The sequence below is a fragment of the Ostrinia nubilalis genome, chromosome 26 (assembly GCF_963855985.1).
Source record: "Ostrinia nubilalis chromosome 26, ilOstNubi1.1, whole genome shotgun sequence".
NCBI lineage: Eukaryota > Metazoa > Arthropoda > Insecta > Lepidoptera > Crambidae > Ostrinia > Ostrinia nubilalis.
In genome coordinates, this window is record NC_087113.1 from 10946612 (window position 1) to 10962481 (window position 15870).

General features: G+C 37.2%; 2 protein-coding genes across 2 annotated transcripts; both read left to right on the forward strand.

The window, feature by feature from the left end:
- The first annotated feature begins 5605 nt into the window (after positions 1 to 5605).
- LOC135084351 (glutamic acid-rich protein-like) lies at positions 5606 to 7238 on the forward strand. The gene has a single exon (XM_063979129.1). The coding sequence runs from the start codon at positions 5628 to 5630 to the stop codon at positions 6654 to 6656; it is 1029 nt and encodes a 342-aa protein (XP_063835199.1). The 5' UTR covers positions 5606 to 5627; the 3' UTR covers positions 6657 to 7238.
- Positions 7239 to 8040: 802 nt separating this feature from the next.
- On the forward strand, positions 8041 to 14588 carry LOC135084544 (uncharacterized). The gene is made up of 2 exons (XM_063979309.1): positions 8041 to 8579; positions 14483 to 14588. Exons 1-2 carry the CDS (start codon positions 8071 to 8073, stop codon positions 14544 to 14546), a joined length of 573 nt encoding a protein of 190 aa, XP_063835379.1. The 5' UTR covers positions 8041 to 8070; the 3' UTR covers positions 14547 to 14588.
- The last annotated feature ends 1282 nt before the right edge of the window (positions 14589 to 15870 follow it).

Genomic DNA, 15870 nt, shown 5'->3' on the forward strand with positions numbered 1-15870 from the left:
GGAATAGTAGTCCGTTTCGAACCACTACACCAAACGGCCGATAATACAAACCTAGCATTTAAAGTCTCGCATAATGTATTAATAATGCACGTTGAACTTTCTTCTCTCACTCTCTCTCATTTTAAATGAATTTATGATTACACTAATAATTGTTATTTAATTTGAAATCTACCTAATCAATTTAATTTCAAAAACCACTTACAATAGTGTTAAAAATCTAGATTTATTATAGATTCAGTAAAATAATAATATTTTATGTAATAATATCGAATAAATGCAATTTTAAATATAACTCCATATTTTACTAAATCAATATCAACTAAACACACTCTAGTCAAGTGTAAGTGGTGTAGTAGAAACTAATCGAGTATAGTTTGGATATGACTTTTTTTAGTAAGCTCTTCCAAACTATACACGATCAGTACGCAAAATTCGTGTATAGTTTGGAGTCACAGATTTACAAACGGGCACTACAAAATATACACGAGCAGTTTCATATGGGTGCGTTCTGGCCATGTATAGAACGGAAAGACGCGTCGCGACAGAAATATAATTACGCGCGAGCGATAAGGATGGGTAGCTTGGGGTCATTGGACGGGATTCTACGTGCTCACGGACCAGGCTTTAGTAAACTTTTTTTAGATCTTTTTCTGAGACCACACTTTTTTTATAAACGTCCACATACAGCTTACAAAGTCAAATAAAAGCTTTTATTCAGTACCTAGACCCTTTCCATGGCGCTAATACACGTCCTAAATATAGTTTGCCCTAACACCACTTCAGGACAACAAATATGTGCTGAGAAGAAGTGGCGGAAGAAACTTAGACATCTTTTAAATACATTTTCTTTGTAGTTATTCTTAGCTGTTTTAAAACTATTGTGATAGAAGAAACTTTTAAATCGATTCATAAATCCTAAGAGAGCCTGTTGCAAAGTGTTTTTATATTTCTATTTCACTAAGAGGAATTTATAAGTATACGGGACTATTCCCACCTCTCGTTCCCACCACTGCAACTCCTGTGTAGCCAGGATCTACAGCTTGACCGCCACAAAAAACCCAACCAATGAAGGTCAAGTTTGTCCCGGGGGAAAGTTAAACTGTCATTGGAATTTATAAGTATCCAAAGCGCACATACTCGTAAAATACCCCCGGAAAAACATGAAATATAACAAAACATTTTCACATATAATCGAATTCGCTTCGTGACAGGCTCGTAGCTTTGAAATTGAAAGAACGTATGAAACTGCAGATCGTTTCATACGTAATTGTACTTAATTTGACCACGTGAATGAAAAATAAAGACTTAATAGGAGTTTATTAATATGGCATCTCGGTCCACGGCGCCGGCACTTAACAGAGCGTCCACTTCAAAAATATCGTTCGTTTAAAAACTCAGTTTAGTGAGGTAGTGCTGTCAAATACTTACATGACACGTCATATCGACGTGACGTATTTCAAATAAATCAAATCAAATCAAATCAAAGTTATCTTTATTTGTTTATAGACAGACTAATAAAATTAGTAAGTACTTACAAATCGTCAAATGCTTTTAAGGAGCCTATACATGACGTCTCATTCTTTTTTGCCCTACCTGCGTTTCGAGACAAACATTTGGCAAGTGCTGAGAAGAAGCGCCGCAACAAACTCAGTCACCACTGTCTGCCGGTTTAAAATATAAAAAAGTATTCATGTTAAAGTAACGTTGCTTGTTCATTTCAAACGATATCGACGTCCACTGCTGGACAAAGGCCTCCCCTAAGGTTTTTCACGAACGGTCTTGCGCTGCCCGCATCCAGGTGTCAGGTGATCGTCGGATCGATCTACCTAGTGGGAGGCCTGTCCTCACTACGCCTACGTACGTATGTATTAGAATAAAGTCATGAAAAAAATTGTCGTGATTGTCGTTTTATTTGATGGTTTTTAGATAGGTTTTATTAGATAAGGTCTGAATTGGAGAAGATATATTTGAGGAAAGGAACACGTAAATAAATGAGGTATCTACATCTTTTGACGATGACCATGAAAATGATAATTTAGAGAAAGAAAAGATGTCACTATTAATCTTGAAAAGAAAAACTATAAAACCGACCTCACCCCCTCCCTATCACAGTTAGCGGACGGTTTTTCAGAACGGCAGCAAATTGCGAACTTTCCTCCACTGTGTCCGTTTTAATTATCATATTCCGAATAATTATACGGAGCCGCGTGTAATTCCGTTTGTGCTCCCCGGTGGTTTACGGACAATAAATGGAGTGACGCGCTTCAAATTTATTGCACGCGTTTAGTTTTGGAGGGAATGAGCAGTTGTGACACACACGAAGTTATCTTATGCCTTGACACATACCTACCTAGACTTTATTTGCGGGTTATGAATCGTTTTTTACCCGACTGCGCCAAAAGGAGGGTTATTAACTAAGTACTACAGCAATTCTTACCTCCAAAATAAGAATAATTATGACGAAATTAGCAAAATATGATAGGTACACACGGCCACACTGTTAACTATCCATTTCCGTTGTTGCACTCGCTCTCATCAAATGGTCATTCTTTGCGATAGAACGAGATGATAATATGACAGGCAATGGATAGTTAACACTGTTGCCGATGGCACATAGGATAAATTGATATAGGTTAACCGATACATAGTTCTATAGATTCATGGATTGGCTATATCTAGCTCTGCACAAAAAATGTATTCGTGTTTAGGAAAAAATAAGTAAATCATGGTGATGCATAATAATATGATAGATCCTTCCTATACGTATTTAAAAAACCTAATTCCAATGCAAAAAATATTCGATCAAAAAGTTGAAGTTTATTTAATCTGCCGCTTCATCAAAAAAATTCGCTCAATTTTGAAAATATTTCCTATATTTATTGCCCTTTATTTGTCAAAATTAAAATAATCTTGACAAATAGACTCCCCTCGCATTCCGCAGCCCTCAAGTCGATCTAAGATCGAACTCACAATATTTTCACCCTCCGGATGTACATTCGATGCGAAAAGTCGAAGAAAATTACGAGTAAATTAAAAAAAATGACAAAAATAGTTTTATTAAAGACATTATTTAAGTTTTCCACACTCTATTGGTGACGTTTAAAGTTCCTGTGCCCTTCTTAACTGGGTTAATATTGTGTAACTGAATTTTTAAAGACCTAATGTGGTAAATAATAGAGGGAACTGAAAAAACATACAATTCCTTGTTTCAGAGAGCGCCATGAGCATGTTGGTTTAATTGGGACATGTTTTCCTTTAAGATTTAAATAAAGAAAAAGTTCTGATAAGACTTTTTGTTCTTAACTGTACCCAATAGATCCACTTAAGCATCTGGCTTTGATATGAAAAAAATTAAAGCCAAATATCGGAAGCATACCTACTATAAGAGGGTATAATACCCTCTTTTCGATTAAAAGTTTAGCTTAAAAAGTAATCGAAAAATAAATAGCAATAAAACCAGTGCTATCAAAATAAGCATGCTTTTGATTATACTTCTAAGGGTGGATTCGAATTCGACCAAACAAGAGTAAATTAATCTCAGAATAAATCGCCAGTTTTGACATATTACCCATACTGAAACTGTCAATGTGCCAGTTATACCAGGAGTTATTCTCGGATAAAAGTATGGTTGAATCGGGCCTAAATGTTGTTATTTTACGTAAAAGTTTCAAAGACGATGGTAATTTTCACCACAACAAAACAAGAACAAGCTTTTGACAGGTGTTAACATGTTAACTTGTCTTTCCAGCATATCAGGACAGCGATCAAGCCTCGCTGACGAGAAGAGCTTAAAAGCTCACGTCTACCTCCAACCGGATATGTTTGAATGTAATTATTTTGTGTCCTAAGGTACAAGGCACCAGCGAACCTAATAAAAAAGGCTCTATAAAAATGTTCATGTTTTTATTCCAAGCTAATTTCCCAATTTATTTTCTACTATAACAAAAATCGCATCTGCCTAAAATGTCACACGCAAATGTTTTTACAATCACAACACATCAACATAACATATCATTGAGTATCATGGTCAAAGAGTGACCGTCCTAGTAGTAATAGACGGAGAATCCTCGAAGTCTATTCCAAGTATATTCCAGACTTAACCTAGCATTTATAAAGAAATTCAAGTTCGCAATACAATACAAGAATACGTCTTGTGCAAGAACTTTAAATAAATAAATACTAGAAAATTAACTGAGAAAGAACATGCGTTTGTCTGGTAATTTGTAATATTTAAAACCGCGATTTCCCTTCATTTTGTGCCAACCACCACGGTCCCGGACGAACGTACTTTGATCCACCACCTGTAAACTCGTTTGATGGTTTTAAAACGAAAACAACGCGGGCGACTCAAAAACACGCTTCAAGTATCAACATCGTTTAGTTTTTACGCTAAGGGCCGTCTTTGAAGTTTGCGGAACTCAAAATAATCCTTTTGACATGTAATGCAATTGAGCAGGCAGTCATGGCCATGGTAGGCTTTTGGAAGTCAAAGCTGATAACCTTTTAAAAGTGTACTTAAATATTATTTTCTCATAAACATAACAAATATTGCATGGCTCATGAAAGATGTTTTCAATTTAATTTATTCAGCCCATATGTTGTCCCGAAGTGGGGGTAGGGCTAGCTATATTTAGAACGTGTATAAAATAGCCCTGGAAAAAGCCTAAGTACTGAATAATAGTTTATGTACTCGTAATACGTTGACTTTGACTCATTTATTAAAAAATAAAGGCGACATCGTAAAAAGATAAAGGATATTACGACTTAACAAAAACAATGTTAATTAGCATAAGCTCTTAATCTAGACTGACTAATTATAATCTAAGCCACCTACGGACTAACACTGCAACAAAATGTAAAATAACATTAGTCAAAGTTGAACGTCATGTTGACAGAACCATAAAACTTTGTCATAATATAGATAAAGAGTAATGACATCACTAAAAATTACTACTATATCTCAAGTAGGTCAACAGTTTTGGTTTAAGAGACCGAGTCTCAAGATTTTTAAGACATTGTCAAGGGGTTAAAATTTTCTTCTGAGTATAACTTTTGAACAAATTTGCAGACCACTACAAAAAGAAAGATATCCATAAAATATCTAGACTTTGTAGAGATCTGTATAATAAACACCTTAGTAAATTATTGCTCAAGATAGAATTATTCTCAGATTCATTATTATATTTAAATTACTCATAGATAGAGGCTGCGTACCGGAAAACGCAGCGTGGGACGTCCACCCACAAACTGGACCGACGACATCATAAAGGTGGCAGGAAGGCGCTGGACGCAAGCCGCTACCAACTGGGCAACATGGAAAGCATTGGGGGAGGCCTATGTTCAGCATTGGACGTCCTATGGCTGAGATAATGATGATGATGAGATTCAAAATTGAGGGTATGTATCTCGCATACATCAAGAATGTGTACTTGTGTAGGTAATACAAAAACAAATCATTGTACACTATCTCCTAGCATATTAATTATCATAACTCATTCACATAAAGATTGTCCCCTAAGCCTACTTTAGTCATTTTTACTCACTGTTATCTTTATTAGATCATGCTCAAAATTTTATATAAATAAGAACAGTTTGTGATTTTATTTATTCTTAATTTCGAATTCACAATGAACGATCGACTTTTTATTTTGTTTTCTTGTATCACTCTAATTTGTGCACATCCCAAAATTAAAAGAGGTGTGCAACCACTGAGTGCAGTATCTGAAGACACGGAATATGGAGACAAACAAGCGACACAATCACCAGAAGAGGAAAAAGACGAAATAAGAAAGATTCAGTCTGATGAACTGAAAAACAGTGATGTGGACCCTAAAGAATTTGAAGAAACCTTAAATGGAAAGAAATATGTCTGTACCTGGCATCCTAGATCTGAGAGTCAGTCAGAAGAATCGAAAGAGTCCCACGAAAGTGCATCTGAATCTAAAGAATTTGATACAAAACGTGAATTTGGTACAAAACAGTTTGAGAAATCTTTGAATGGACGAAAATATATCTGTGTTTTGAGTTCTGAAACCGAAATTCACTCTGAAGAATCAAGTAAGTCACATGAGAGTGGGTCCGACGAAGCAAGTGAAGAAGAAGCACTGCAAAACGATAAACAAAATAGAAAGAAACGATCTAATGAATACAAAATAAACGAAGACGAACTGAAACAATTCAACGACACTTTAAATGGAAGACAATATGTTTGTATTCGGCAGTCGAACTCTGAGAATCATTCCAACGAAAGCGAAGAATCGAAGGAGTCTCATGAGAGTAATTCTACTGAGCATGAAAAATCGAAAGAATCACACGAAAGTGGATATGAGTCGGAAGAAATTGCGAAGCGTGAAAATACCACTAAGCAGTATGAAAAAAATTTGAACGGACGAAAATATATTTGTGTATGGCGATCAAGCTTCGAAATACATTCTAAAGAATCTGAAGAATCAAAGGAATCCCATGAAGAATCAAGTGAGTCCCATGAAAATAATTCTGAGCATAAAGAATCAAAGGAGTCCCATGAACATAGTTCTGAGCACGAAGAATCAAAGGAGTCCCATGAGAGTGGATCTGAGCATGAAGAATCAAAGGAGTCCCATGAAAGTGAAGAATCACATGAGTCTCATGAACATAGCTCTGATCATGAAGAATAAAGTTAGTCACATGAAAACAAATCCGAAGATGAAATCAAATACAAACGTTAGTGAAAAAGTATACCTACCGTGTTAACTTTAGATATTATATCGCGTCCCTTAAAGTATGTTTCCGTCCTAGCCTATTTAAAACTGTAGCAATTAGATACCATAACCAATAAAATTGTTTATGCAAGGGCAGAACATTTTCATTTTAACTCAATTATCTTTAATTAACTGTGTTAAGGCTTAAGATGGTTTGGCATCAATAAATAGAAACTAAATACCTAGTTGAAGCAAAAAGGAACATCAAGTTGGAGGCTTCATGTTTTGACAGCTCGTGTAAAAATACATAAATAGTACCTACACCATTTTATGCGTTAATAAAATATAAGGTATGAACTTTTTCAAAACTTGTTCAATGAACAAAATAAAGATAAATAAGGCCGTCTGATAAATTATTCCGAATGTTTTATAGAATTATTATAATTTATTTTACTTGTTTGTACATTTACATCTCCTGCATCGTTGTCTGTGGTAAAATGCAGTCCTCCTAACTCGAATTTATTATTGTGAAATGCCTAATAAAGTTATTCTTATTTATAGAGTTCTTTATTACGTGGAAACCCGTAAACCTACTAGCGCTACCAAAATCATCTGCATTAGACGAAAATTAATTATATTTGTATTATTATATGGTTTGTAGTCTTTTATTTGTTTGTTTTAATACAATATTTTTATTATTTTCTTGAATTATTATGTCCAGGTAAGTCCAAAAGACGTCTAGAGGAAAACACGTGGGTTTTCCTCCAACTGTCTGGCGCGTACTAAACTGGTTTAACCGGGCCATCATCCAACTTTAGGAGACAGGGTCCGCACAGAATAGACAAAACAAAAGATAGTCTGTCATCGATAATAAAGAAAAACCACCAATATTCAGATCATGTATAACATGGTGGCTAAAAAGATAAAGATAAACATGTCGTGATCATGAGGACAATACTCGTAATTTTATTATGTTCTGTTTCAATTCTAATTTTCAAATGCGTATGACTCTGACGGAATTCAGTCTAGGTAGGTACAAAGTTTAGTAGATTATAAGATTGTATTTATACGTTTATTTGGATATTATTAATTTACCACCATAATACAAAAAAGTTAAACACGCGATGAATACTGATCTAAAATGACATTCCAATACTAAATGTCAAGTGATCAACGCGAGTTAATATTTTTGCAATAAGGGGGTAAAATTCTAAATAACTAATGACTACTTACAGCATCGAAATTTTCTTAATGCGTTCATAATTGTATTTCCCGTCATCACTCATTATAGTATCACTACGATTGAGTCACATTGGCCCCTAGTCTAGTACCCTTCATCTTTATAAACAAAACAAAAGCATCAACACTGCCAGTCTCAAACAAAACCAATATGTTGCCTCACGTATTCTGTGTATTCGCGTGTGTTGTGTTCGTACAATCCACTCCTATTAAGGGTGGTACCGTAGACTTAGCTAATCCTGAGCAAGCAAAAGGTTATGATCATAGTACAATATTGAAAGAGCTTGCAAGACTGGACGGATTGACCACTGAGAAGGTTATAACAGAAGATGCTGTTGCTAAAGACGAAGAAAAAGCTGAAGATAAGGATGGAGAATCAAATTCAAGAGTCAAAAGAGAAGACAAACCTGTTATATCTCTAGATAATAATACTAGCAGTACTGATGCGAAGAACAATACTGATGTTGGCAATGGTATAGAGGACGTCAAAGACAGGCCAGACATCGATACAATACTGACAGTATTCAATAACAAAATCGGCATTTCGAAAAAGTATTACTTCAAAAATATATACAGAGAGGTGAACAATGGGAGGTATAAGTGCAAAATTGGGATAACTACTGGAAATGTCATATTCTACTACAGATGTATTTTAGAAAGGTGAGTTGAGTGAATGAGTTTTTGGTGCCGGTTGGTGGGCACCATAAAACAACTTGTATCTGTGACTTCTGTAGAGATTCTATGAAAATATAACTCGCGCTAAGTTTGATAACGTGGTTTATTCATAAGCTTAAACACAGTACATTTTACTTGCACAATTATTTATAATTCGCGGGCGAGTCTAATAGTACGAAGTGTCATCTGGCGGCCGCCTGCCTAGCGAGTCTTCATGTTGGTAAACCGAAGCAGTATTGCCAACCACACGATGACATTTCGCTACACCACCCCCCCACGGAGTAAAAAGGAGAATTATTATCAGTACACCGAGATAACAATTATATTTAACATTAATGTAAAGGAGTGGTGTTCATACAAATAAAATAAGTGAACTTGTAAAAGATTTTAACCTATTTACACATCACAACCCGTGAGAAAAAAGAAAACCAAAGGAAACAATACACTTAAACTATGTTACATACAGTCTACAGACATTTGAAAATAAGATAATATAACCTTTGTTTTGATAAATTTGAAAAATAAAAATAATAATAAAAGCTTATTTACAAATCTAAAATAGTCTTAAATCTAACCTTTCGACCAGATCGAGTGGTTATGGGCTGCTGGGGCAAAGTACCTACAGGGCTAGGAGGTTGCATTGATACTGAAGGTTTATTAGGGATAGGGGTGGTGGGTTTAAGAAGGCTAGAGTTAAAATCGGATGAAATATACGCAGGCTTAGTACGATCGATGCTAACTTCTTGTTCTTTGCCAGATACGTCAATGGTAATGGTTTTGTTATTCCGTTTCAACACCTTATAGGGACCAGTATATGGTGGTTGAAGAGATCGACGTACTGTGTCATCCCGTAGAAAAATATGAGTAGATTTTTCTAAATCTTTGAAAACAAAAGACCTTGGATTTGAGTGTCGAGTCGCGGGAGTGGGACGTATTGCTGCCATGATTGACCGCAGACTAGCGATAAACTCCTCTGAGGTTTCCTTAGGTGAGCAGTCGGAAATCAAGAGTTCTCCAGGAAGACGCAATGGTTCTCCATACACAAGCTCAGCTGAGGAACATTCTAAATCTTCCTTAAGAGCCGAACGTATCCCTAATAGAACCAAAGGCAGGGCACGATACCAAGAGTCTTGGTGGCACATAAGAGCTGCTTTTAATTGTCGATGAAGTCGTTCCACCATACCATTCGCTTGGGGATGATAGCTGGTGGTTCTTATGCGTTTAGTGGCAGTTATAGACATCAGTTTGCTGAAAAGCGCCGATTCAAACTGCCGGCCTTGGTCTGTGGTGATGGTTGCTGGTACGCCAAATCGAGCAATCCACCCGTGGATGAGCCGTTCAGACACTTCTTCAGCAGTGATACCGACCATTGGAAACGCCTCAGGCCAACGTGAAAACCTATCTATTGCTGTGAGGCAGTACGAATATCCATTAGAAATTGGCATAGGCCCTATAATATCAATATGGATGTGTCTAAACCTTGCCGTTGGCGTGGAAAAAGTTTCCAGGGGAGAGAAAACATGCCGGGTAACTTTGCATTTTTGACATGCCAGACATTCTCTTGACCATTGCCGACAATCTTTGTTCATCCCAGGCCAAACGTAACGGTCCGAAACCAGCCGTGCGGTAGCAGAAGTACCCGGATGACTGAGGTTGTGGAGGTGGTTAAAAGTCGCTCGACGAAATGAAGGTGTCAGGAAAGGTCGAGGTTTGCCAGTAGACATGTCACAATAAATTTTAGTGTTGGTTCCTGGGACTGCTACTTTAGATAATTTCAGGCTCGATCCATTCTGAAGTAAATTAGCTAGCTCAGCATCGGATTCTTGGGATTTTTCTAAAGATTCAAAATCCTGCCCTAGCGCAATGGCGTCAACACGGGATAAAGCATCCGCTACCACATTATCCTGACCCTTGACATATTGAATATCAGTAGTAAACTGAGCTATAAAAGATAATTGGTTTAATTGTGGAGGCGGAAGTTTTTCTCGGCGTTGAGTGAAGGCATAGAGCAAAGGTTTGTGATCCGTATACACTGTTGCATGCTGAACTTCTAGAATATGTCGAAAATGTTGAACACTTTCGTATACCGCTAGGAGCTCTCTATAGTAAGCTGGTAATGCAGCCTGTTTGGGAGTCAGTTTTTTGCTGAAGAAGGCTAAAGGTTGCCATTCTCTATTGACCTTTTGTTGAAGACAGGCACCAACGTGGGAGCTTGAAGCATCTGTAAAAAGGCCCAATGATGCCTCTTGATGGGGATGGGCTAAAAGAGCGACAGAAGACAAACTTTTTTTACACGCTTCAAAATGTTGTAACAATTCCGATGACCATATAAATGGCTTCGCACCTTTTCCACCAATAGCTGTCAGCGCATCAATAAGGGGTGCTTGATGCTGGGCTGCGTTAGGTAAAAATCTTCGATAAAAATTAATCATCCCTAGAAACCGTCGCAAGCCTTGCACCGTCTTTGGAGGTGGAAAATCAACGAGGTCTTTGATACGGTTCTCTGGGGGAAGAGTGCCCTCTGCATTTATTGTGTAGCCCAAGAAAGTAACTTGCTTCTTTCCCAAAACACATTTTGTTGGATTAATCACCATCCCATAATCATGAAGCCTCTGAAAAAGTATTCTGAGATGTTCTTTGTGCTCCGACATGCTCTTTGAAAAGATTAGAATGTCATCAACATAGGCAAAACAAAAGTTCAAACCACGCACAACCTCATCTACGAACCTTTGGAAGGTTTGTGCCGCGTTCCTAAGTCCAAAACTCATGAGAGGGAACTCGTACAGGCCAAATGGAGTTGCAATGGCTGTTTTGCACACGTCGTCTGGGTGGACAGGAATTTGATGATATGCCTTTGCTAAATCCACTGTACTAAAAATAGTTGATCCAGCCAAATTATGGCTGAAATCCCCTATGTGCTTTACGGGATAAGAGTCAGGAATGGTGCGAGCATTTAGGGCGCGATAATCCCCACACGGGCGCCATGATGAGTCCTTTTTGGGTGCCAAATGCAATGGTGAGGCCCATGGACTATTAGAAGGGCGTGCAATTCCACACTTAACCATTTCTTCAAATTCTTTCTTTGCAACTAAAAGTTTCTGAGGAGCTAGACGCCGGGGACGACAGCTGACCGGAGGACCTTCGGTTGTCAAAATATGGTGTACCGTGTTGTGTTTTACCTGTGTTGGGAGACCTGGAGGACGAGTGAGGTCTGGAAATTCCCGTAAGAGATCCGCGAAAGGAGAGTCGTTTTGAAAAATAGCTTTGACACTTTGCTGATGATGAGACGAGACGCTTGCTGGCGATGTTAGCCCTGTACTACCGTCTCTTAGAAGTTTATGTCGACAATCAGGTAAAAGGTTATAATAAGCTAAGAAATCAGATCCCACGATTGCCATATCTACATCTGCAATAACGAAATTCCACTTAAAATCACGTCTTAGTCCGAAATTGAGAATTAACGTGCGACAACCATAAGTATTAATTGAAGAGCCATTAGCTGCACTTAGCTGAAACCCTGTGGGTTTGTGGTGAATCTTCAAGAATTTTTTTGGAAATATACACAGATCAGATCCTGTATCGAGCAAAAACCGTACCTTGCTATTTTTATCCGTGATGAAAAGACGGCGACTAGTATAACTGCAATCAGATGTCGCCATCACTGATTGCCGTCTTGATTTCCCGAAGAGGTCCAGGAACACGGTTCTATACATTTCTTAGCCTTCGGTCCGAAACGGTAATGATACCAACAGAAAGGCCGTGCTCTAGATGAAGAAGATGCTCTAGAACTCGAGTTCGAGCGAGATCGCGAGGAGTCTCTTCTTGACTTATGCTGCGTAGAAAGAGCCGCTACCTGACTAGTAAGAGTTTGCAGTTGAGAGGTAATTTCGGCTAAATCAAAAGCTTGTGAAGGCATTTTTACGGCACTTACAGTGATTGGGGACACTTCAATGATTTTATCTGCAATTTCTGCAATTTTGTCCAGGGGCAATTCAGCTTGGGTGGCTAAAATGGCTTGAATATTGAAAGGTAAACGATGTAACCAAAGTTCTCGCAAAATTGTATCATCTGAAAGAGTTTTACCTGCCAGAGATCTCAGATGACGAAGGAACTGTGTGGGCTTGCGGTCTCCTATTTCCTCCCCCGAAATGAGTTGCCTAACCCGCTGAACTTCCGAAATTGAAAACCGACTTATCATTTCTCTTTTGATCCAATCATAACGCTGGCCTTTAGGTGGAGGGTTAGTGACGAGGTCTTCAACCTCATTCGCCAGTCTGGAGTCAATCTGGGCTACAACATAATTATATTTAGTCTCATCGGCAGAAATCTGAGATAAAGCAAATTGTGCCTCTATATGAGCAAACCAAGCTGCGGGACGGTCTACCCAAAATGGGGCCAATTTTGGGCTGATTGCCAATGATTTGGGGACATCGCTTACTTGCGGTGGATCTGCAGATGGTTGCGCGGAAAGCCTATTTTGTAAATCCGCATTTTGTTGCAGCAATGCGTTATTTTGAACTAAAAGTTCTTCCAAACGATCTTGTAATTCTTTAAATTCTGCCATATTACAAACCTGGTTAGATTATTCTTAAAAATAAAAAGTTATAATTTAAGTGAAAACAATTAAATTAATTAAACTTAAGAAAGAAAATAAAACCTTTTTTGTGCAATAACAATACGCAGAATTTTGAATAGTAAAAACAAAACTCTTTAAAAAAATTTTTTTTAAAAAGTTTCAGACAATAGACAATGCAAAAACACACACAGCTGTTTTAGCGACAATGGCGGCAAAACAAAAACACCAACTATGCCGTACACTTACTGAACTACCAAAACTATTTATTACGTATGATACTACTTGCATGACCTTTTCACTGTATGATCCTCATGAATAGAAGTCCTAAATCTTGCTTGTTAACGTAGTCTGATTGAACTCTTGAAACACTGGATGTGGTTGGTTACACGTAAAATTTGTACGGCCAAAACCCGTCCTTTTCATTTAGCCGATGTTGAAGATGAAATCCAAGGCAATCTTGACTGTGTTTTAATTTCGTAGCATGATGTATTTACAGTGCTGATTGAAATAGTAATGTACTTGTACTGTATCCTTGTTTCGTGGTCAGACGCGTCGGGGTCACCAATTTGGTGCCGGTTGGTGGGCACCATAAAACAACTTGTATCTGTGACTTCTGTAGAGATTCTATGAAAATATAACTCGCGCTAAGTTTGATAACGTGGTTTATTCATAAGCTTAAACACAGTACATTTTACTTGCACAATTATTTATAATTCGCGGGCGAGTCTAATAGTACGAAGTGTCATCTGGCGGCCGCCTGCCTAGCGAGTCTTCATGTTGGTAAACCGAAGCAGTATTGCCAACCACACGATGACATTTCGCTACAAGTTCATGATCCAGAAAGTGTAAAAATATAATAAATATAAGGGACTTTTTCCAGTTTTAGTTTAGACTATAGTTATGAAAAATAATATTTTACATTGCCCTAGATTTAATGTTGTAGGGAATGAATTTTAAATACTTTAGCCGTTAAATATACGTATAGAACATACAATGTTTTTAAAACTGTATCATAATTTTTAAAGAGATAGGTATGAACAATGCAATCTTAATAACATAATAAATATTTGTAGTGTACATTTATTATTTAATTTTCATAATATTCGAAATTAACCTTGTCCGTCTGTTGGTTGTTTTCACTCCTAAATAGTTATTAAAATTATGCTCTTTTGTATAGAGATAAATAGTACATAGGAGAAAGACATGGTCTACCTTTTGTCTTTAAAGACTGTTTAGGTCAGTAAAGTTCGCGATCATAAGAGTACAATAAAATGTGTAACCAATAATAATAATTGTTTTTGTTTTGTTTCAGTAACGGCATCTCGGGCGAGGGCCTGATCGAGGCGGGCGAAGGCGATATGTTTGACATCGCATAACATTATTTTAATGTAGTTAATAATAAATTATTTATAAATATATCATTGTTATTTTATTTTGCAATTTAAAATTCAAAACTATTTAGTACTTAGGTCCTTTCCAGGGTACTTGAACACGTCCAAAATACAGCATGCCTCTACTTTTAGATAATATTTATTTATTCGAACTCAGCATCTCTAAGAATGGGTTCCACCATGTTAATTTTACTTTGACAAACGTCAAAAATCTGTCTAACTCCATGCAAAAATACCGGTTATAGAACAGTTAAAGTTAGATGGTGCAACTCACCCTAAGAGCACCTAAGCATCTGCTGGGAGGTATTAGACAATTTTATCTTACTGACATACCTACCTTTTTTTGGGGAAAAATGCATTAAATTGCAAACCTGCGGGAACAGATTTGATAAGTTATGTAGGGCTCACCAAGTCATAAAGACAAGGTACTCCCACTAAAAATACGAGGACCAGTGTATTATGAGGTAAGGAACTGTGGGATTCTGGACAAAGCCTTCCCTACCACAGTCCACCTGGGATCTATCATCTAGGAGCACACGTTGTTCCCTTCCGACGGCGGACTGACATGACGTGACCTTATTCAAAAGACAAAGCAATGGCTTCTGTGAGCGATATTACTATTAATATTTCACAAGGCGTTTAGTCACCATTGTGCAAACGCAAGTAAAACATTAACATTAACTACTTAGTATCCTTGGTGGCATACAAGTAAATTAAATGCAGAAAGTAGTCTAACGCAGTCTAGTTTTCTTTAAATTTAACCTTTCTTAATGTACAGTAGATAGCACATAAATTACACTTTTGTTGCAAAATTGCCCTTTAGTACAATCATAATATCAAGCTTTCCCAGCCCAACAAGCCAGTGCGGCGTAGGGAGTGTCCATTTTTTGTTTCTGGTAATTTTGAAAGCATCATGCTTCTGCAGTGACGACTAAATGATCTACTGATGAAGTTTTACGCGTAACAAAACACACAAAGCTATAAACATTTTCGTCCCAAAATTAAGCAAGTTGAGAAGCTTGATTTGCCTTACACCTGTCATCGCAGTATACCGATTCATTGAAGGAAAAACTGCGAATCTTGAGATCGTGAAGTATTTTTTTTGCAATCTCAGACGTTAAAAAATAGATTAAAACCTACCGATATTTACCTTCTTGTCCTATCTGCCTCTAAAATAATGACTCTAATTGCCTACTTGAGAAGTAAGTTTTGATTTAGTTTTCATGTAGAACTGTATTGGTATCGTATGAATATTGCTAAGACTGGCTTTAATTTGCTTGATAAAGTAAAAAATACCTAATTTAATAAA

What these genes read in the sequence shown, in the direction of transcription:
- LOC135084351 (XM_063979129.1), top strand. Translation starts at nt 5,628, where the DNA reads ATGAACGATCGACTTTTTATTTTGTTTTCTTGTATCACTCTAATTTGT.
- LOC135084544 (XM_063979309.1), top strand. Translation starts at nt 8,071, where the DNA reads ATGTTGCCTCACGTATTCTGTGTATTCGCGTGTGTTGTGTTCGTACAA. An exon ending in TACAGATGTATTTTAGAAAG is followed by an intron (nt 8,580 to 14,482) that starts GTGAGTTGAGTG and finishes GTTTTGTTTCAG; the next exon opens with TAACGGCATCTCGGGCGAGG.